At 41.4% G+C, this 24,015-nt stretch overlaps 1 protein-coding gene across 1 annotated transcript in view; it reads right to left on the bottom strand.

Moving 5' to 3' along the window:
- Positions 1-552: 552 nt before the first annotated feature.
- The window catches only part of RAB38 (RAB38, member RAS oncogene family), a 63,132-nt gene continuing 39,669 nt past the window's right edge, over positions 553-24,015 (bottom strand). Inside the window, exon 3 of the mRNA XM_040256529.1 lies at positions 553-1,461. Coding sequence (XP_040112463.1) covers positions 1,309-1,461 — 153 coding nt within the window. The 3' untranslated portion in view covers positions 553-1,308. The remainder of the gene's footprint in view (positions 1,462-24,015) is intronic.

Here is a 24,015-nt window from a genome sequence, read left to right as displayed (position 1 = left end):
CGAGTTCCGGGGGCCAGAGAATGCCCTTAGGGAAAGGATCACAAGCACGAATAATAGGAAGCAGTGTGGTTGGTATTTATGGAGACAATGAATGCCAAGATAATATGGGTAGGACACCCCAAAAAACATCTGTTACCAAGTTCCTATGAGTATATTATCAACATCAATGAAAACTAACGCCCTTCAAGAGTAGTAGCTACCTGCAGCGTACCTGCACCACAACCATCGTGTAAAGCAAGATATCAACATGCGTGTTTCAGTTGTTTCTCTGTATGTTGATCGGTTTGGCAGCTTTCCTGACCAGAATATATGAAAATATATTCCCCTGCTTAACCAAAAATTGTGTAGAAACACTGCTTGCACTCTTGGCCTACATGCCAATATGAACCGTAGATACCGATGAGATGCATTACTCATCTCAGTTGTAACAGTACCCTTCCTTTAAATGTGTCCCTCACATCCCTTTTTTGAAATTAAATTTTAGAAATGGGTCGAGAGAACAATGGACACACAGTCAAAAAAAAAAAAGTTCAGAATACTGAGAAACTTGAAGCACTTGCAGAAATAAGGAAACAGCATCTTTTCATGTTTTATTTTTCACTTGTGAAAATATATATAATATATATTACACATACAGAAGAGTCCCACAGCTTGGGTTAGAGAAAGCTAACAGAAAGGCATGTACCAGGGGAGGTCTTTTCATAAAGTTTTCAGAGAAACCAACATTCAGGGCACGGCAGTTGACAATAAAAGCAACGAAAGCACAGGAAGCCTGTGTCCAAGACTCTGAAGAGCTAAATCAGAGACAGCTCCAGGTCTGCTGGGAATGGAGGTCATCTCTGGAGAAAGGACAGCTTCTACTTAATAGGCCTGTCAGAGCAGCAGAGGATGTACTGAGGTCTGGACAAAGACACCAGGGGCAAAGTGAAAGCCAGCGCTTAACTTGACAGCTAGTCTGTTCTTGTCCCCTTTCTCTTTCAGACCTGAGGCCCTGGCTGACCCAAAGAGGCAAATAATAGGGCCAACTCTGTTTGTGCAGAATTACAGTCAGCTACAAGGCAGAATTTTGTAACAGACTAAATATTTTAAAAGCTTGTAAACACTGTGCTGATGCTGTGGTGGGAAAAAAAAAAAACATAAAAAGGAAGATTTGCTATTTCTCTTGGAGGAAAGAAAGTTATAGGCATAGGTCTTTGGCTTGCCCCAGGTGTATCCCCATCCTGACATTTATCCAAGATGGTAGGATTTGAGACACAATTCATGAGATGATGGATTCCTCCCACCACCATACTCCAGCACAGGACCCTACTAGGATTTGGAACAGCTGGAGCAGCTGACAACCCTGGGCGATGTGAGATGCGGCTTCACGATGTCAGGCTGAATGGACTCCATCAGGTCACACTCATTGGCAAGTATATGTTTCACCAGGCATCTGGAGGCCTCATCGATGTTGATATTTTCCTAAGGGGAGAAAACAGCTTTTAGTATTCAGTATTCTAGAATAACACTAGCGCAGAGATTTATATGAAACAAAGGGCAGTATTTAAATATCTCTTTCTAAACCCTGTCCCCGGAGAAGGCAATGGCAACCCACCCCAGTACTCTTGCCTGGAAAATCCCGTGGACGGAGGGGCCTGGTAGGCTGCAGTCCATGGGGTCGCTAGGAGTCGGACAGGACTGAGCAACTTCACTTTCACTTTTCATGCATTGGAGAAGGAAATGGCAACCCACTCCAGGGTTCTTGCCTGGAGAATTCCAGGGACGGGGGAGCCTGGTGGGCTGCCATCCCTGGGGTCGCACAGAGTCGGACACGGCTGACGCGACTCAGCAGCAGCAGCTGCAAACCCTGTCCCATGCATCCTCTTTCTATTCCCCTCACTCTCGTTGATGCCTTCTAAGAACTTTACATTTTAGTCTTTCACAAAAGTAAATATATGGATTTGTTTTGTAAATATTCCTTAACACGTTTTTGGTCATTCAAGCTCAACCCTGAGTTCACTTGCTATGAAAGCTTACGGTAACTTTTCGAGTTCCACAAACAACAAACCTCTCCCATTCAATAGAGCCTTAATAAAAATTCCTCTGAGGGTTTCTAAATCTAAAACAAGGTGAAGTTCTGGTTGTTTTTTTGTTTGTTTGTGATGTTGTTGTTGGTCTTACTGGTTTTTATACCAGAATTCATTCACACCCCCAAATCAGCAGCTTAAAGCAACAAAGTCATAACTGTCACTCATCCTACATGCATCATAGGATACCTGGCTTTTCCGCCATCAACCTAGGCCAAGAGAAATTCCATCTCCGTGCTTGCCATGCTTGCAGAAGCAGGGAGAAAAGAACATGGTGAATTGAGCACTGGCTCTTATTGCTTCCGGAGAAAAGTGAAAGGGAGACACAGCGTTTATCCTCCCATTTCATTGCCCCATGAAAGTCATGTGTTCACACCCAACTTCAGAGTGGCCGGAGCAGTGCAGTCCTGCCATTGGACTGGAAGCTGGAGAGCCAGAATTCGTGTCCCTGGGCCTCCCTTTCCTCATCTATGTGACAGTCTTGATGATAATGCACATGCTGCCTGCTCAGTCACAAATATAAAATGTGGGATATCATATCTGTTCACAGGTAAGACAACTTAAATTTAGAGAGATTAAGAGACTCCTCCCAGTGCCAAGATCATACAGCAGAAGGGTTTGAGGGCCAGAATTCACAACCAGATGTTGCTGACATCAAAGCCTGGCTCTTACCAAGTTTTATTCCTTTTTCAACTTTTCAAAATCAAGAGCAATAACAAAAGTTCTTACTACAATGTTAGGACCAGTGGGTGCAAAATAAATCTTAGATCCTTTCTCTTTCATAAAGCTAGTTTTATGCATTAAAAAGGGCCCTCCTGGATAAGCAATATAAGTTAGATTTGACAGTAGTATTTTTAAACCTCCACTCCTATATTAACTTGCCAGTAAAATAGGGTTCTTTCATTGTAAAGCATAAATTGGCAAAATCTACTAATGAAGAGAGTGAAGTATGGACAAATGAATGAAAATCCATCATCCTCATGAGAAAAACAACTAAAACTTAAGCCAAATTAGTGGCAGCCTAGCAGGGTCGTTTTAGTAAAAGATAAGATGATGCCAGGGAAACTGTGGCTTTTAACACATTAGCTGGTGGTGTCGGGACTAGGATGTGAGATTATGGAGGATGGGGCTCTAGACTAAGGAAACCGTCAGAGCCCAGGAGTGGCCGTGCCTGCTTTTAGATTGTACCTGGGAACAAGGGTAGCAATTCATGATGACTCACAGTCATTCAATCATTCAATCTAAGCAATCTTAGATTGCTTCTAAGTACGAGGCATACAAAGACAATGCTAAAGTCTGTCCTTGTGAGACCTTATACTAGCAAGGTAAACAGCAGAGGTATAATAAGGTTGAAAAGGGCGTCTGGAACCTGGCTACTATGAGCCTTGAATGAAAACTCGGCCAGATAGAGCCACTGAGATTTCTTTGCAAGTGAAGTATCAAAACACACAATTCAATACAAATCCATTACTAGACAAAACTAGATGGACCCTTGGGTGGTTGTGGTTTAGTCACCAAGTCATGTCCAACTCTTGCAGCCCTATTAACTGTAGCCCACCAGGCTTCTATAACCATGGAATTCTCCAGACAAGAATACCGAAGTGGCTTATCCTTTCCTTCTCCAGGGGATCTTCCTGACCGAGGGATCAAACCCATGTCTCCTGCATTGGCAGGTGGATTTCTTACCAGTAGGCCATCAGGGAAGCGCTGGACCCTTTGTACTCTTTTTAATTACTTAATTTATCAGTGAGCACTTGGGAAATACTTGTTATGTGTACCATGGTTGCCACGGCACATCTATTTCAGATTGGAGCCTATCAGAGGAAGCCAGGAAGAGGAGCAAGCACTATACTGACCATGTGCATTCCACAAAACAGCACAGGATATAATACACATGGCGCAAGCCTGAAGCCAAACACTGCAGCTCCCTTTCTGGTGCAAAACTCTTTCAACCACTCCCCACCTTAGTTTCCCCATCTGTAAAGGGAATCTATTTTACAGATGATTGTAAGTTAATACATGTTAATACTTACAACATGCAAGACACTTAGAACAGTGAAGAGGACATAGCATACATTTAATAAATGTTATCTACATCTCAGTTCAGTCACTCAGTCGTGTCCAGCTCTTTGTCACCCCATGGACTGCAGCACACCAGGCTTCCCTGTCCATCACCAACTCCCAGAGCGCACTCAAACTCATGTCCATCAAGTTGGTGATGGACTTTAGTTTGGAATCAGTCCTTCCAATGAATATTCAGGACTGATTTCCTTTAGGATGGACTGGTTTGATTTCCGTGGAGTCCAAAGGACTCTCAAGAGTCTTCTCCAACACTACAGTTCAAAAGCATCGAGTCTTTGGCGCTCAGCTTTCTTTATAGTCCAATTCTCACATCCATACATGACTACTGGAAAAACCATAGCTTTAACAAGACAGATCTTTGTTGGCAAAGTAATGTCTCTGCTTTTTAATATGCTGTCTAGGTTGGCCACAGCTTTTCTTCCAAGGAGCAGTTCAGTTCAGTTCAGTTGCTCAGTCATGTCTGACTCTTTGGGATGTCATGGACTGTAGCACACAAGTCTTCCTTGTCCATCACCAACTCCTGGAGCCTACTCAAACTCATGTCCATCAAGTCGGTGATGCCATCCAACCATCTCATCCTCTGTCATCCCCTTCTCCTCCTGTCTTCAGTTTTTCCCAGCATCAGTGTCTTTTCCAATGAGTCGGTTCTTCGCATCAGGCGGCCAGAATATTGGAGTTTCAGCTTCAGCATCAGTCCTTTCAATGAATATTCAGGACTGACTTCCTTTAGGACAGACTGGATGGATCTCCTCGCAGTCTAAGGGACTCACAAGAGTCTTCTCCAACACCACAGTTCAAAAGCATCAGTTCTTCAGTGCTCAGCTTTCTTTATAGTCCAACTCTCACATCCATACATGACTATTGGAAAAACCATAGCTTTGACTAGATGGACCTTTGTTGGTGAAGTAATGTCTCTGCTTTTTAATATGCTGTCTAGGCTGGTCATAACTTTTCTTCCCAGGAGCAAGTGTCTTTTAATTTTATGGCTGCAGTCACTATCTGCAGTGATTGTGGAGCCAAAATAAATAAATAAATAAAGTCTGTCACTGTTTCCATTGTTTCCCCATCTATTTGCCATGAAGTGATGGGACCAAATGCCATGATCTTAGTTTTCTGAATGTTGAGTTTCAAGCCAACTTTTTCACTCTCCTCTTTCACTTTCATCAAGAGGCTCTTTAGTTCCTCTTCACTTTCTGCCATAAGGGTGATGTCATCTGCATATCTGAGGTTACTAATATTTCTCCCAGAAATCTTGATTCCAGCTTGTGCCTCATCCAGCCCAGCATTTCTTATGATGCACTCTGCATATAAGTTAAATAAGCAGGGTGACAATGTACAGCCTTGACGTACTCCTTTCCCTATTTGGAACCAGTCTGTTGTTCCATGTCCAGTTCTAACTGTTGCTTCCTGACCTGCATACAGATTTCTCAGGAGGCAGGTCAGGTGGTCTGGTATTCCCATCTCTTTCAGAATTTTCCACAGTTTGTTGTGATCTAAACAGTGAAAGGTTTTGTCATAATTGATAAAGCAGAAGTAGATGTTTTTCTGGAATTCTCTTGTTTTTTTGATGATCTAGTGAATGTTGGCAGTTTGATCTCTTGTTCCTCTGCCTTTTCTAAAACAACCTTGAACATCTAGAAGTTCACGGTTCATGTACTGTTGAAGCCCAGCTTGGAGAATTTTGAGTATTACTTTGCAAGCATGTGAGATGAATACAATTGTGCAGTAGTTTGAACATTCTTGGGCATTGCCTTTCTTTGGGATTGGAGTGAAAACCAACCTTTTCCAGTCCTGTGGCCACTGCTGAGTTTTCCAAATTTGCTGACATATTGAGTACAGCACTTTCACAGCTCATCTTTCAGGATTTGAAATAACTCAACTGAAATTCCAACACCTCCACTGGCTTTATTTGTAGTGATGCTTCCTAAGGCCCACTTGACTTCTCATTCCAGGATGTCTGGCCCTAGGTGGGTTATTACACCATCGTAGTTATCTGGGTCATGAAGATCTTTTTTGTATAGTTCTGTGTATTTTTGCCACCTCCTCAAAATATCTTCTGCTTCTGTTAGGTCCATACCATTTCTGTCCTTTATTGTGCTCATCTTTGCATGAAATATTCCCTTGGTATCTCTAAGTTTCTTGAAGGGATCTCTCGTCTTTCCCATTCTATTGTTTTCCTCTATTTCTTTGCACTGATCACTGAGGAAGGCTTCCTTATATCTCCTTGCTATTCTTTGGAACTCTGCATTCAGATGGGTGAAAGTGAAAGTGAAGTTGCTCAGTCATATCGGACTCTTTGTGACCCCGTGAACTATACAGTCCATGGAATTCTCCAGGCCAGAATACTGGAGTGGGTAGCCTTTCCCTTCTCCAGGGGATCTTCCCAACCAAGGGATCGGACCCAGGTCTCCCGCCATGCAGGTGAATTCACATGGGTATATCTTTCCTTTTCTCTTTGCCTTTAGCTTCTCTTCTTTTCTCGGCCATTTATCTACATATTCTCCTCATTTAATCATCAGGAGAACATGATAATGTGTGTATTCTATGCCTTTACTTTGCAGCTGAGGAAACTGAGATTGAGAAGGGGCAGGTGGCTGGCCCACAGCCAGATGTGAGTCTAAGGCGAACAGTAAACACCAATGTTTGCCATGATCTCTATAATATACCAACTGCAAAAAGGCAAGCTGTATGGCGTTTAGGGCACAGCCTTATCTCAACTCCCCCTAAGTATTTTCCCCAAAGAAATAAAGGAGCACAGTATAAACAGGGCATTCATTTCCATCCTTAAAAGGGTAAGAAGTTGGGGTCGGGGCCTCAGGCACGGCTGCTCTGCCCTGCTGGTCCTTCTGTCTTTCTGTTCACTCTTAAAGTCACAGCCAAAGTCTAGACTAGCAGAAGGGAGAGCAATACAGAACTAACTTCCCTCTCCCATTTCTGTGAAACATGAGCATGAACAATCAAACCCTGCCTGATAAAACTATAGGTTTGGACCTTTGGGGCAATTATATTGTGATATAACTGACTGTGCTTCTTGGCAGCCAAGTAGACACAGCCAGGCCCACACTTTCTAGGTGATTGTTGAGAATCAGCTGTTGGTTTAAGTGCAAAATACTACCTAGGAATTTTTATTGACATTTCTTCTAGAGAGTTTTAACAACACTTTCAGGAGGATCTTTCGCAGTAAAGGTAATTTATCGCTCCTATGACTTCCAAGACACATTCACTTAGACTGAATCTGGCTGTGATTTCTTTATGTATTTGCAGTATGACAAGGTGGTCTACGATGCTGACTACTTTAGGTAGATGTGTGCTCATCTTCACATTTCTGCTCAGCATCTTTTCATTTATATCAATGCGCTTGCCCCGAGAAGTAGGCTTAAAATGGCCAACAAAGCATTTTAGTAAAAAAAAAAAAAAAAAAAAAGGTGGTAACTACCATAGTATTATTGAGTGTCCACTCTGTGTTGGGCGTATAGCAGGTGCTTTACTTATGGACACACTGCTCACATCCAATCCTTACAATAATCTATTAAAGAACTAACAGCCATATTTTAAAGGTAAGGAAACTTTAACCTTTACCAAGGTTAAGTAACTTAACTAGAACAGAATAAGAGCTTGGCCAATCTGTCATTCTAACCAAATAGGCCTAACTCCATTTTCTATCCTGCTCCCATATATGACATGACCTTATCTCCAAGATTAGAACAGATATTAAAGTAGTTTTATTTCTAAATCAGCAGTACACAATCCCGGCTGCATATTCATTCAGAGAGTTCAAGAAAAGTTGTTGCCAGGGATGAGGCCCAGCATGGGCATTTTTTTTGTTTTTAAGATTTTCCACTTCTTTGAAATGTGCCTTCAGATTTCAGACACACTCATATCATTAAGAGACACATATCATATCATTAAGAATGTCTTTAAAGATGCTCCTTTCATTTCAATTGTGAACTCTCTGGAAATAGCATTGAGTGCAGCGATTTTAAGCTGCAGTGATTTTGATCTTCCCAGAGAGAAAGGCATATAAATCTAACTATCTGAGGTCTTGGGTACGTGTCAGTTTTTTTAATTAGCTCTTTAGAACATCTGTCTGGTGGCAAATTATTTAATCTCTGACCCCCCGGTGCCAGAAAGCAAAAACATCCTAGCAGAAAACCTTCACTTCTGCTTCGTTAGAAGCTGGCAGAGAATTCATCCTCCTCTAATCTTTCCAAATACATCACCCTCCAACACACCAAGTGTACCAGGCACTCTGAGGTTAGGGTACTAAATTCCTCAGCTCCGTGAAATTTTAATTAGAGCAGATGGCCCACCAGATAATAATGCCAGTGCAAGAAGTCTTACGCAGAACAAGTGCTTTGAAAATACTTTCTCTAAGAAGATCCAGTGCTTGTTTATGGAGTGCATAAGTGCCAAACCTTCTGCGAGCTCCCATTGACTGTCGGTCCAGTCTAATGTGGGGCAAGCGTGATTGACACCAATATTTCTGCGTGTACAGCGCGTTTTCTTCCCTCACCCCCTAGACCACTCCTCCCTGCCTTTGGGCAAGTACTTCCTCCCACTGGCAGTCATGAGCTTCTCCTGAGACTCCTCTAAACTGAACCCTACATCTCAGACCTTGTTCTCAGAAGCTGGAATTTCATATAATCTTCACGACAAAGCCGAGATGGGAAGTATTGACGTTATTTGAGAGAACAGGAAAGTGAAGTTCAGAGTGGCTAAAAGGACATAGTCAAGGTCTCAAAGACAGCAAGGAGCAAAATCTGGCTTCCAATCCAATCCTCAAAGGTTCTATATCTTCTCTTCTTCTTCTCATTAATGTCTTATAGTTCCCGGCTGACAGTTTGTAAGGGCCCAAGCAAGGGTCTACCTCAGTCCAGAGCCCATAGTTTTGCATTTTGCCACATGTTCTCAATGAAAGGAAGACAGATCTGAAAGATATCAGACTTTGGTCTACCTAATGGGCACTGGGAAGGACGGGTGGAATCATATTGTCACTGATTTCAACACAGGATAGAGTCCCATTGTCAGCATGGACATATGAAGGAAGAGAACATTCACAGATAAGATCAGCTCCAAAGACCGTGTCCCTCTGACAATAACTCCCCTATCCCCACCGTCACCCAAGTTCAGCCCGTGTCCCTCACACACTCGATGTAAAAGTCCATTTCACACCTTCTTTCTCCCCGCTTTCCTACAGTCCCAGGGCCTCCTACCTTCCAGCCCTTTCTCCTTATCTCCCTCTCATCCCTCTCCCAGCACCTAGAGCCCCAGTCCAGCCATGGAGCATCTCCAAGTTTATAGAGAACCACCCAGTATTAAAGAGAGAGGGAAATTAGACATCACTAATTTAGGTGATGCACTAATTCAGCCTGACTTTGATGCATTAGGAAATTAAGACAACAGAGGAGGGAAGTGACGTTCCTGGCATCACACAGGCTACCTCTTAGTTCCCCAAGTAGCGCTACTGGTGACAAATCTACCTGCCAATGCAAGAGACAAGAGACACGGGTTTGATCCCTGGATTGGGAAGATTTCCTGGAACCTGGAAAATTCCATGGGCAGAGGAGCCTGGTGGGCCAGCTACAGTCCACGGGGTTGCATAGAGTCAGACAGGACTGAGCAACCAAGCTCTTATCTTGCACAGTAGTAAAGAATTTGCCTCCCAAGCAGGAAACACGAGTTCAATCCCTAGGGCAGGAAGATGCCCTGGAGAAGGAAACGGCAACCCACTCCGGTATTCTTGCTTGGAGAATCCCATGGAAAGAGGAGCCTGGCGGGTTGCAGTCCATGGGCTCACAGAGTCGGACATTTCTACCATGATTAAAGGTTTCCATTCTGATATCTCTATGTGCCAAGTAGAGAACTGAGACTAGAACATTGCCGTCCCAGGAAGTAATGGAAAGAGAATGAGGCTTGGAGTCAAACTTGGAAACTTGGTTGCCATTTACTGCAGGGCCAAGGGAAAGTCCAAAGCCTGAGCCTCCTTTGCTTAGTCTGTAAAATGAGGCTAATAACAACTATGGTTGATAAGGTAACTGTTAGATTAAATGATATGCACAGAGGAAGCACCTAGACATCACACATATGCCCTCAGATGAATACATGCTCCGTTTTTGAATCTGTCTCTCTTCACCTTCTCCCTTTAGGTCATTCTTCAGTGATCACTTTCATAAGAAGTTGCCTCTAACTCCCCCGGGCTGAGACAAGTGCCCCCTATGTGGGCACCTATCGCTAGTCACTATGATGGCTTGTTTGTCCGTATTTTCACAGCACAGGAGGCTCCTGGGGGCTTACTGCTGTCGCCTAGTGTCTAGCACAGTGCCTGCAAGTAGTAGGCACTTGGAAGATACTGGGTAAGGAATGCATGACCTAATCAAGGAGGCCCTCAGAACAGCAACAAGTTCAGGTTTCAACCTGAAGATAATTTCAGATGTGAGGTATTTCTGCAGGGGGTAAAAAGGAAAACATATACACAACAGAATTTACTTCACAAGTCAAACTGCCTGTTCCTATCTTGTGTTCCAGCTACAATTTGACACAATTCTTTTTAGGTAAAATGAAGGAAGACTGACTGAACCAGTTTATAAAAATTGAGCTGAACTGCTAAAGGCTTTGCAGTCGAGTGGACCTATGTCAGAGTACTGACTTTTCTCTTTTAAAAATAACTCTTCATATCTTGTTGCTTCAAAAACTATTTCAGGTGACCTATGCTATTTAATAAGTAGGTGAACTTCTTAGAAAAATACTTAATTTTTCTGGACCTTACCTGCAATTTAGAGAGAATAACACCCACTTGACAGAATTAGCATGATTAGAAATATCTTATTTGGGGCAAAAAGTAGAAGGTGGGTAACATTATGTATTTTAATGACTATATTATACAAAATTATTTTAATATCATCATCTCCTCTTAAGAACTTTTATGAAACTGAATGGAAGGTCAATTCTAGCTGAAAAATTTATTTAGTTTATCTTTTCTTTACATATGCTCCTTTTATCCAGCCCTCAACTCACTTTTTAGTAGAGAGTTTGAAATCTTTACTTTTTTAGAAAGTATTGTTGGAATGAAAAGTTAAGAGCTGAGAAAACTGAAATGTTGTAAAGTTGAGAATGATGCTGTGTTTGCAGGCCAAACTGAGGACGTAAACCCAGGACATAGCCTCTTGATAGCTCTGAGCGGCTGTTCTGAAGATGGAAAGGAGAAGTCTGGATACATAGAAGGTTTTGCAACAATAATCAGGTAGTTAGAACGTCAAAAAATTACTGTTAACTAAGGAAAACCAGATATCGCAAGTGAAGGAATTTAGCGTTTTTCTATGTATGGGAAAATGCAAGGGTCTGGGCTCAATCGAATTATTCCTTTGATATGCACATCAGCTGTCTGGGGCCAATATCCTGGGCTTTTTCATCCTGAGTCTCCTCAAGGGTGGCTGCAGTAGCTGACTGCTAAGTGGAGGGCATCCCATTTCTACCCTGAGATCCCTCAGGGCCTACTGTGCAGGTGGCTGTAATGTGATGGTTTGATGGCTGCAACATCCTCTGTTTAAAATAATGTTCTCTTATAGAAAACATACAGAAACAAGTGAAAACATACAGAAACAAGTGTGTGCATGCTAAGTCGCTTCAGTCCTGTCCGACTCTTTGTGACCCTGTGGACTATAGCTCTCCAGCCTCCTTTGTCCATGAGATTCTCAAGGGAAGAATACTGGAGTGGGTTGCCATGCTCTCCTCCAGGGGGGCACAGAGGAGCTTTTAAACATCCTCTGTTTAGAATAATACTCTCTTGGGTGAAAATATAGAGAAAAGAACTATGAGTGAAAGTGAATATGTGGATAAAACTAAACAAATCCATCTTTCCATCCCCTTTTTATATTAGGAAGGTCATGATGCAAGCTAGCTACCAGAACTGTGGCCCCAACCCTAGAATCTATGTCTACTCTTTGCCACTAACCCCTGATGTCTAACTCCTAAATTCCTCAGTCAGATATCAAGTCATTCTTAGCCTGGGCCACCTCGCTGAGGCAGTACTTTGCATCTGCTATATAATTTTTTCTCTTCCTGATGTGGAATAACATTATCCTTTTCTTCCTTCTACACACTTGTAATAGGAAAAAAAAAAAAGGAGGTGATACATCAATTTGAAGTTCCTATCATGTAATGTTGAAAGATCATGTAACTAAACGAAATAATTCATTTTTCAGCAAATAATCATTGAGCACTCTCCAGGGACCAGGCACTATTCATCAAAGTCTACACTCTGTGCTTTCTTACACTACGGAGTCAGCCAGGCTGTGACTATCTCATTAGCCCAGGCCTCTTCCGCCCCTGCTTTGAGATGAGGACGGTGATATGCTCCTTTCTCACAATCAGATTCTGACATTTCAGCCTGAGTCAGCCCTGTGTAATCGCCTCTCTTCTCTGATCATAGGCCTTCGGTTTTTTCCCACGGCAAGCGTCCTCCATGTTCCTGCCAGATTGTCTCCTGACCACTCTCATTAAAGTGTACTGATGGTCATGCCTCAATCCCATTCCCAGCTCAAAAACTCTGAGTTGGCTCCCACTGCCTGCTCAGAATCAGTGCAGACCCTGATACTTGACCCTTGACCCTTGACCCTTGAGGGCCAGCCAGCTCAGCCACGCCTTGACTCTGTTGTCTCCTCTCCTCCGGTTCTCCTCACTTGGCTAAGTTCCAGTTGAGTTAAGCCACAGGCCATTCCCTCCGTGTGTTTTGCTTGGGTTATTCTTATTCCATCTGTATCTGCCAAACACAATTCATTTGGAAGAATATAGCTGCTGGTGTCTACCTGATTCACAAGGATTCCATTGCGTTCTGCTTTGAATTTTTGGATGAAATTCAAGTACGTTACCCAGTTTTAGAATCTTTTAGTTATTTTCAATGTTTATTACTTGCGCATGTATTTATTGAAGAGGAACAGTGTGGTAGAAAGACTCAGAACTATACTAGCTCCATCAGTGCTAGCTGAGTAACCTCAGAGAAGTCACCATAACCTCACTCTCCTCATTCTGTACCTCAATTACTTTACCTATAATCTGTGATTAAAATAATGATAGTTTTGCAAGGTTGTTGTGAATGTGTATAAGATGAGATGAGATATTTGAAAGAACGCAGCAATAGTTTAGGCACGCAAGAGCACCTGAGAAGAAAATACAACACTTTGGAAATAATCCAACATTGCATAGTAAGTTTTATATGAGAATGTTTGAAGGGACAAACATACTTCTTTGTCAGAGTAAACTATCTTAAAGCAGTTTTGCAGTTTTGCAGTTTTGTAAGGTGGTACCGGGGGAAAAAAGCATCTACGGTTAAATAATTTTAGGCATGTTAAGTTAAAAATAATTCATAATGTTTCTTTATCACAGGATTCCTCAGGCAGATTCAGGTTGGGAGGGGAGGCTTAGAAAGAAGCAAGCTGTTCCCCTTCCCCCCTCCTATCTCCAAGCAGAGAATGAGTATGCAGGAGTCTGTGAACTTATCTGATCATAGAACACTGATCTCAGGCTCTGTCTCACAGGGCTGGTGTTCCTCTTTGCACAATTTGGCAACTTTTGATTGAGAGCAGTGGTAGAATAAATGGGAGTGGCTGTGGTGGCCTCTGGAGGGCTGGGTGGGTAGAGACACTTATTACCGGATTTTGTGTTATACTGGTGGCTTTTTTAACCCTTTCCTAGGGAGTGCTGCCTCCATTTTTGCCTTTTTCCATTTTTCTGAGCCTCACCTGAAAAGAAGTACATGCTTTTGTTTGTTTGTTATTTTTTTTTATTTGACTGGGCCAGTTCTTAGTTGCAACACTCCAGCATCTTTCACTGTGGCACGCAAACCCTTACTTGCAGCATGTGGGATCCAGTTCCCTGACCAGGAATCGAACCCAGGCTCCTTGCATTGGAGTGTGGAGTCTTAGCCAATAGACCATTATGGAAATTCTGACATGTTTTCTTTTGTTCGTTTGTTTTTACTTTTTGTTTTAACATGACTTTAACAGAGGAGGGTGAGATCACACTCATAACAAAATTGTAAGCCACAGGCCTGGTTTGGAATGATGAGATCCTGAGATTATTCCCTCCGGTGAGTCTTCTCCGACCAGCGCCTCACCCCACCCTGAGCAAGGTAGGGCTGGGTAGTTCTCTTAGGTGCATCCATAGCAGTTCCCTATTGAAATTCTAGTCAGGCACAATTGCAATGACTCCTAGAAATTTACCTTCTCACCAGATAGTAAAATTCTTAAGAGAGAAAGTGGCCCTTTATGCATTTGGGAGTGTTACCAGCACCTTACACAGGGCCTATTGGCATGGTATGTGCTCAACAAGTATCTTATGAATGGACTGGCCAGGGGAAGGGAAAGAAAAATGGACTGATTAAAAATCACAAAAAATACTGTGAGCTGCTCTATGTTGAAATCTATTATAGTGAAGTTCCCCTTAAACTCGGGATAGCTTTAGACAAGAGAATTAAGGGCCCCTGGTCCTAGCCTTGATGCTGCTACAAATTAGCTCAGACATTATAAAAGGATCAAGCCTCCTCTCTGACGTCAGTTTCATCAGGCACAGGAGGAGAGTATTTATACTCTGCCTTTTTCCAAACAGGACTGAAGATGACTCTTGATACCATCTCCAGTGCTTGACTAGTGTAGTTAAATTCATAAGAGTCCTAAGAATAATGCTTCCTTAATGGGAAACATTTCTCAAATGGAAAGTTTAAGTATGAGACGTTCATTTAACCAGTAATTACTAGCATGAGTGTGCTCCATCTACATGATCAGCCAGGAGTTCTTGGTTTGCAAAAATCAGGAACTCATTGAATTGCCTAGGTCCTCTGGAGGCTAGCTCCCAGGGGAAACAGAATTGGTAAAAGATTCAGTCCACACCAAGACCCTTATAAAATGCCCTTAGGCTCTCAAACACCAGCAGGTCAGCTTGTTTTTCTCTGTCCAGCTATTTTTTTCCATATAAAGAGGGAGATAGATAGGAGTTCCCTGGAGGTTCTGTGATTAAGAAACCCTCTTCAATGCAGATGCAGGGGAATTGGGTGTGATCCCTAGTCAGGAACCACAGCCCACAAGCCTTAGGGCAATTAACCTCCCCTCAACCCTTCTCAGCTAGAGGAGCCTGCATACCTTAACTAAGACCCAGCATAGCCACACACAAAAAAGAGGGAGACAGATGCCAGCAGCCTCTGGGCTTATATCCTTGTAGCTTTGGCACTAAAGAGAAAAAGCCTCCTTCCCTCAATCTCAGTTGGAGGAATCTTGCGGGAGAACACTGATGAGTTTGGCTTCGGTCTCGCATTCACACTTGAGACTAAAGCGACTCTGTCCAGAAGAGAAGTGGTATTAGGAGTGAGCCCGATTTAGGTCATGTGAACACTTTGGGCTAAAACTGTGATTTCAGAGATGGAATACATAGGAGATGGAGACTTATCTATGGACAACCTGTAAGGAGAGCTGAAAGGGAACGCCTGGGGTAAAAGCACAAAACTGCCCACGAAAGAATCACTGCAAATATCAGGAAACCTTCAGTGGTTTTTATTAACACTATATTGTTTTATGGACATTTGCAATCATCTATAGCAGTGCAGATATATGCATGAACTTTTTAAACAGATACAAGCAGTGTATAATTTGTAAAAGAAATAGAAAACTATTTTTCCACAAAGTTGTGTGCTGTCAGATACATATCTAGTGGCATCTGATAACTTCAACATATGCAGAATAAGTGGGAAATTGAGGCTCCCATATTGGACAAAAAAAAAAAGAGAAAAATGAAGTTGAAACACAAATGACCTGACAAGAAATACCTCTTCAGAAAGGCATAAGTAGTTACTGAATACTTTCTTCTGGAACAAAATAAAATAGAACAAAAGAGGCTACTTGGAGCTTAAAACAACCCCAGTTCTGATTTTCTGTTTCTTTTTTTGATAGAAATCTACTGAATTAAATAGGTTCAAAAGGACAATAACTTTTCCAGATAAAGGATGCTTCTATTTCAAATGTAAACTTTAAAAATATTGACTTTATTCCTGAGAACCACTTAAGATGTATCACATGCTTTCTTGCATCGTAAAATATTGTTCAGAAGACCGTTTAATTTGTTGTTGTTGTTGTTAATCCTGTGTACCTTTTACTTCTTTTTTCCTTCCTCCTCCTGCTGGTATTATATGTATGTAACTATAAGTCTGTATCTAACAAGCCAATTCTATGGGTTGACACTTTATGGATAAATATTGCTTAAATATAGGATGAAATTCTTTTTAATATATACAAATTTCTGATTAGAAAGGAAACAGACCAAATCTTAACACTGAAATCTATTGGTAGTTTGATTACAAATCATTTTTATCTTCTGTTTCAGAATTCTAGCTGTTTTCTAAGTTCTTCATACAGAGTATATATTTTTGAATACTGACATTCAAAAGTGTAGCACAAAGAAAATAAGAGTGATTAATTTTGAACCATGAATGGTGTAGGAAGTCCTAATATCTTTATTTCACCCCTGAATCCCATACAGCAGGAAGGAAAGAGTACATCTATAAATATTTCATGAACTTTAAAACAGAAATAGACGAGAATGAATGGAAAGTTATGTAGGTTTTCCTCACAGATGGAAAACTATCCATAAGACTGAGTCTAGGAAAAAATAAGATCAGGACGCTCAGAAACAGGGATTCTAACTATACAGTCACAAGTAACCCAGTGAAGAAGAAAGAGGAAAGAGGTCTTTAAAACAGACCAGTTTGGCTACAGGAATATCTCAGGTAAGATCAGGTTTAAAAATAACACATACAAAAGATAGAAGAAGGGAAGTGAACTCAGAACAGATTCACGGGTGGTCTGAACTCATCCAGATTGGGTCAGGAAGCTCAGACCGAGTCTAAGAACATGCCTGGAGAAAGTGCTAAAGCCAGAAAAACACAGTATTGGAGTTTATTCAGAGCAAAGTAGTATCACAAAGGGGCAGGCCAATGCTTGAAGAATATGGTATGGGACAAATAGATGACACAGAGAAGGCTAACACAAAAAGACTAACTCTGTTTTTTTCTGTAATAAAGATTTCAGATTGAATGTTCAGAAGACTGCCTTCTGCATTATGTTTAGTATAATACCCACCATAATGCCCTATGGACGAGATGGCTGTAGGTTGGAGGCAAAGTGAACTTGGTAAATTTAATTGTCTCAAATGGTGCTTGAGGACTACTAATTATTTGATTACGCTAAACAAGAATAGTTTTTCATGTAATGACACAAAACTCAAACCTCTGATCTTATAAACAATTAACCTCATTTTTTTTTATTAGAAGTTTTGAGGAAGTCATAAAAGGCATACTTAGCAATTTTTTTTAGATACAAAGGTAAAAAGCAGACTGACATGATAAAATTGGGATTTTAGAGTGTTTTCATAGAAATATGAAAACATCTATCCATTGTTGGCAAGTATAAATTAGCTCATCATTTTGGAAAGTAGGTATGAAATTATGTAATAAGATCCATAAAAAGTCCATCTTTTGATTCAGTAATTCTACTAAATTCTACTTCACTGACAAAGGTCCATATAGTCAAAGTTATGGTTTTTCCAGTAGTCATGTACAGATGTGAGAGTTGTACTGTAAAGAAAGCTGAGCACCGTAGAATTGATGCTGTCAAACTGTGGTGTTAGAGAAGACTCTTGAGGGTCCCTTGGACTGCAAGACCAAACCAGTCAATCCTAAAGGAAATCAACCCTCAATATTCATTGGAAGGACTGATGCTGAAGCTGGAGCTCCAATGCTTTGGCCACCTAATGCAAAGAGCTGACTCATTGGAAAAGACCCTGATGCTGGGAAAGATTGAGGGCAATAGAAGAAGGGGCGACAGAGGATGAGATGGTTGGATGACATCACTGACTCAATGGACATGAGTTTGAGCAAGCTCCACGAGATGGTGATTGACAGGGAAGCCTGGTGTGCTGCAGTCCATGGGGTCATGAAGAGTTGTACATGACTGAGCAACGGAACAACAAGACTAAAAATAAAGTCTAATAAAATAATCTTAAATATATAAAATATTTTACATAAAAAGTACTCATCATGACATTATTTACAATAGTGAAATCTACCCAAATGTAGGGTTTTTCTAGTAGTTGTGTACAGATGTAAGAAAGCTGAGCACTGAAGAACTGATGAGAATTAATTATGAGATATTATGGTGTATCCTTGGAGAAGGAAATGGCAACCCACTCCAGTGTTCTTGCCTGGAGAATACCATGGAGGGAGGAGCCTGGTAGGCTACGGTCCATGGGGTCGCAAAGAGTTGGACATGATTGAGCAACTTCACTTTCACTATGGTGTATCCTTATGATGGAACATTATACAGTTATTAAACTATATTTGCAAAGAGTTTATCACAAAAATGTTCATAATTTTAGTTGCATATAATACGATGTAGTTAAGAAATATGACAATGTTAACACTGATTAATCCTGTGTGGGAGTTTTTATGTGATTATTTTTCATTATTAACTTCCATTTTTCCTAAACTAGACAAGATTTGTTTTCTCCATTTGGCATTTCCATTCATGCCCTGGCTATTATATTTATGCAGTATGTAACATCTCCTTTTCCTTTCTAATAGAATCCTAATTACAAGTAGATAGTGAAAACTTGATTTTCCTGGTTTCCTTGTGGTAGTTGTGGTAATGAAATATAAGCAGAAGTCAGCTGGTGGGGCTTCCAGTAAAACTTGTTTTTTGGCAGTCAAAAAGGATGGAGAGGGCACTTAGTTGTTACATGTCGTTTGCTCTTAAACTTTCCAGAAAACTTGTTTCTGCCTGGAAACCACTACGGCACACAGAAATCTCAGAGCTGTCGATGAGAGTTCTACCTCCTGGGACACGTGACCACTGAGTATAGACTGGACCTGTAAACAAGGTGGAACAGTCACCCCCTTGGTTACGCTGCCTTATATAAGCCTCTGTCATAGCCAACTGGAAGGAGATTCTTCTTCTGCTGTGTTGTGAGAAGGCTGTGGCTGGGAACCCAAGTCAGCCTCTAGAATCTAACCGCAACCACGGCCAACTGCCAGCTGTCACTGATTTTAGAGTCTCTTTCAAAGGTAGATGGACATGATCCTAAGGGAAACTGACATTTGACTTTGATAAGCAAAGTAGTAGATTTAAAATGAAGCTGGAATCATAAATTGAAGCCTCAGAATAAGATTTAATAGACATTAATATAAAATACTACCAGGTGTGTGTGTTAATCACTTAGTCACATCCGACTCTTTGTGAGCCCATGGACTGTAGCTGGCCAGACTCCTCTGTCCATGGGATTCTCCAGGACTGGGTTGCCATTTCCTTCTCCAGGGGATCTTCCTGACCCAGGACTGAACCTAGCTCTCCTGCATTGCAGGCAGATTCTTTACCATCTGAGCTATAGGGAAATCCCATAGCTAAAATACCACACTTTGGTTCGAATTATCAATAGCTTAAATGCATAAGACCTTATTTGATGGTCTATTATTTGCAGAAAAAAAAGGGTGGGGACATTTAGATGACCAAGAGTGCAGCATGTGTCGACAGTTTGATCTGGCTGTTAAAAGAAATTAGCACAGGACTAATTTTACTATCTAAAATAGAAATGTGACTTAGGCAAGGTAAGTTAAAGTTTCATTATGCTATGCTTCTACATCTGGTATGTTGACAACAGATCTGGTCACTACATTAATAAAAGGAAAAAGGCATATGGACGTATTAGAGAATATCCAGGTAGGGAAACCAGAATGGTAAAGGTTCTTAAAGCCATTTCACATCAACTACAGGCAGGAGTTTAACAAAGAGAAGTCTTACAAAAGAGTGAAACAAATCTTTTTGTGCTGAGGATTTGTAGCCAACCAAACACATAAGTTGGAGAAGGCAATGGCACCCCACTCCAGTACTCTTGCCTGGAAAATCCCATGGACAGAGGAGCCTGGTAGGCTGCAGTCTACGGGGTTGCTAAGAGTTGGATACAACTGAACAACTTCACTTTCACTTTTCACTTTCATGCACTGGAGAAGGAAATGGCAACCCACTCCAGTGTTCTTGCCTGGAGAATCCCAGGGACGGGGGAGCCTGGTGGGCTGCCATCTATGGGGTCGCACAGAGTTGGACACGACTGAAGCGAGTTAGCAGCAGCAAATACATAAGTAGATGCTGGAAGCATTCTAAATTTTAAAGGACTATACAAATGTTAAATATCATTATTTTAAATATTCTTGGCAAATAACAAAAGCAGACTTTTGATTTATGTGATGAACGTAATTTACAAGGTTTCTAAATATTTTGGCCCTTTCAAGATCTGAAAAAAATTTGAATAATTACTCTTAAAGTTAGATTTAAATATCTCCAGCCAGCCAAAAACCTAGCAGAAGGCATGCTTCAATCATATCCTAGACACCTCTGACCTATGTTAGAACTACTGGCAACTTAAAAGAAAGTGCACGGTTGTTGGCATAGAGGGAGACCATCATTTAGTCATCTTACTTGTCTGCTTTGATTTTCAGACCCACCGCCTAGCAGAGACACAATGAATAAATCTAATTGTTGGTGATTTAGAAAGAGAAAGAGAGAGCACCAATGCTGTGCAATCTGGTTTTGCTTTTTGTTTTTCTCTTGTCCAACATCTTCCCACTGTATTACTGAGAGGAGTAGCACAGGAAAAGAAGATGAAAACCCAGGCTACCTAAATGGAACCTTATTGTGCACTGAGAAGAGTCCACTTGTTTCCAATCTTAGCTCTTCTGTGAAATACACAGTTCCTCTACCCCTTCCTCTCTCGGTGGCCTCATCTTCTTGTCAAAATGTTGGTCATACCCAGAGATCAGTCCTTGGTCCTCTTATCACGGCCTAGATGTTTCTCTTGAACTCCAGAATCATACACAACTACCTACTTGACAGGTGCTCTTAGATGTCTCCTAGATTTTAACATACACAAAACTGAGTCCTTATAGCTTTCCCTACGGCCCATCCACATCTCAGGACCCCCAGCTCAGACAGTGGCAACTCGACTTCTCCAGTTGCTCAGAACAAAATCTGTGGAGCCATCCCCAAACGTCCTCTTCCTCTCATAACCTTTATCCAAATCATCAGTTAGTCCTGTCAAAAATACATGTAGGCACTTCCTTGGTGATCCAATGATTAACACTTCAAAGTTCCACTGCAGGGCGCATGGGTTTGATCCCTGGTTAGGGAACTAAGTTCCTGCACATGTGGCCAAAAAGTTAAAAGATAAAATATATTTTTTAAAGCATATAGAGTTCGATTATTTTTCAGAATTTTTCTTCCCTAGATACACAATAGAGTCCTAGCTGATTTCCTGCTTCCAACCTTTCCTACTATAGTCCAAGCTCAACATAACCACCAGAACAACTGTCTAAATCAAATCATAGCACTGCTCAAAGCAGATGTCTTCTCATCTCACTGAGAGCAAAACCCAAAGTTGTCACAATGCTTTAAAGACTGGACACATCACCTCTTACTTCATCTCTGTCATCCTAGCAAAGCCCAGCTACCAGTTCCAGAGGCACCTCTGCCCGTGCTAAACCCTCTTCCATGACCATTCCCCTCCAGGGAATCTAAACGACTCCATGCTGGCCCTCTTCCAAATGTTTAATTAAAAAAAAAAAAAAACCTGAGTGAAACCTTCCCTAGTCACCTGTCTAAAACTGCTTTCCTCTCTGAATCCCCATGCATACATGTGACTCAAGCTCTAGGTTCCTTTCCTGTACAAAGGAACCCTCTAGCTCTTAGTTCTATGGGACAAACGTATTTATCTTTTAATTACCTGCAGCCACACTACAATACAGGCTCTCAGAAGACAAGGACTTGATCTGTTTCGCCCAGGCATAATCCTACAGCCTAACAGTGTCCGTCACATGGAAGAGAGGTACTCAGATTTTCTAAAGAATGAATAAAGGAAACCGTAAAATAAGGAGTTAGATGACAAGAAGATTTTGAGGTACTCTCCAAATCTAATTTTTCCTGGGTTTCCATGCAATGGTAGAAGACACAATGAGGTGATAATGGGAATCTGAGTATGAGTTTCTATTACTGTGCTAACACAAGGCCTCTTGAGACTTTGATAATTTAAATTTACTGCCCATATCTGTCCTTCTTTACAAAAATCTGCAACATGGAACTACATTATAACCACATGAAACAGACAATGATACTTCTCTTTCCCAAGAAACTCTTCCTTTTCAAAGGGACTCATCCTGGGAGACCTGCCACAATGAGCCCGTTGAGGCAGCATGTAAAAATGGGATTTACATACAACGTTTCAGAAACACACTGTACAAGCACTGCTAGGCACCCACTGCAGCCACCCCTCTCTTTCATTTCGGGAGCCCCCAAAATGAAAGCTAAATGACTTGCCTCACGATTCACAAAGATCATGCTTACATTAGAGAATTCAAAGTGACCTAAGAATTAGAAAAGGTCTCAGCAGAATTTCCTTCCCTTGAAGCAACCTGTGACAGGCAAATTTATTCTCAAAAGATGGCTCCGCTTCATTTAGTTCAAGGATGTGATTTAGAGCTCTCGATCTTTCTGTCCGTGGCTTTGCTACATTATTCCAGGAACAACCTCACCCCTTCAGATCACCCTTGGACACCCCAGGCTAACCTCACCCTTGAACAGCACTCCTGCATGTTGGGTCAGTGAGCAGGCTGACTGGGAAGCAGCTGCCATTGCTTCCCGCTTCTGTCTAATGGACTACTAATCCCCTGCCTTCATCCCCTGTCCCAGCAGTTTCTCCCAAGAAATCAATACCTCACTGGTCAGCGAAGCAGAGATGAAACAAGGCCGTGGAAGGGCAACGCTGCTGCTCACAAACCTAAGGGTCCTCCAAGGCTGGCACACAAGACCCACTGAAGGAGGGAAAGGACCACAAAACAGGAACAGACCAAGGCAACACTGAAAAAAAGCGGGGAGACACACAGAGGAGGAAAGCAAACATGTCTCCACCACAAACCCCTCATGCAACAAGGAAGCAACCCCTTCCAGAAGTTTCTGACATTGGTGTAGAGAGAGGAGACAGAGCCTTTGCCCACGCTTTTAAGAGTAGGGAGGTGGGAAAGAAAGCACCAGGTAGATTCAGAATCAATCAGACCTAGCTTAAATCCTAACTCTGGTACTCCTTTGGGTGAGTGTCTTAAATCCTGCTGGACTTTATTTTCTACATTTCTCTATCATTACTTAACTTTTTATTTTCTACCGGAGTGTAGCTGATTAACAATGTTGTGATAGTTTCAAGTGTATAGCAAAGTGATTCAGGTATACATGCATACATGCATCTATTCTTTCTTAAATTCTTTACCCACTTAGGTTGTTACATAACATCGAGAGTTCCCTGAGCTATACAGTAAGATCTTGTTGGTTATCCATTTTTTATTATAAAAGCTTATTTTTAATCCGGAAGGGTGAAAATAGGAAATTTTAAATTCTTCCCAAAGCTTGCTATTTTTAAAAGTTTAATGTGCAGTATAACTTTCCAGATTTTCTAAGTATATATAGATTTCTATTTTTACATAGAAGAATTCACAGGGAACATACTAATTTTTAATCTGCTTTTTTTTTTTACTTGACAATATATTGAGGATATAGCAGTGTGCACATATCAACCCCAAACTCCCTAGCTACCCCTTCCCTGCCCTTCTCTCCTGGCCATCATAAGTTCATTCTCTAAGTCTAAGCATCTGTTTTATAAATAAGTTCATTGGTATCTTTTTAGATTCTGCATATAGGGGATGTCATACTATTATTTTTAATAGTAAGTCTCCATGGTCTTATATTGACAATTCTCTGACAGCTGATAAAGCTAGGTAACTGCAGTAGTGACACAT

Source organism: Oryx dammah, unplaced genomic scaffold (assembly GCF_014754425.2).
Source record: "Oryx dammah isolate SB20612 unplaced genomic scaffold, SCBI_Odam_1.1 HiC_scaffold_15, whole genome shotgun sequence".
Lineage (NCBI taxonomy): Eukaryota > Metazoa > Chordata > Mammalia > Artiodactyla > Bovidae > Oryx > Oryx dammah.
This window is presented reverse-complemented; position numbering and strand designations above follow the sequence as displayed.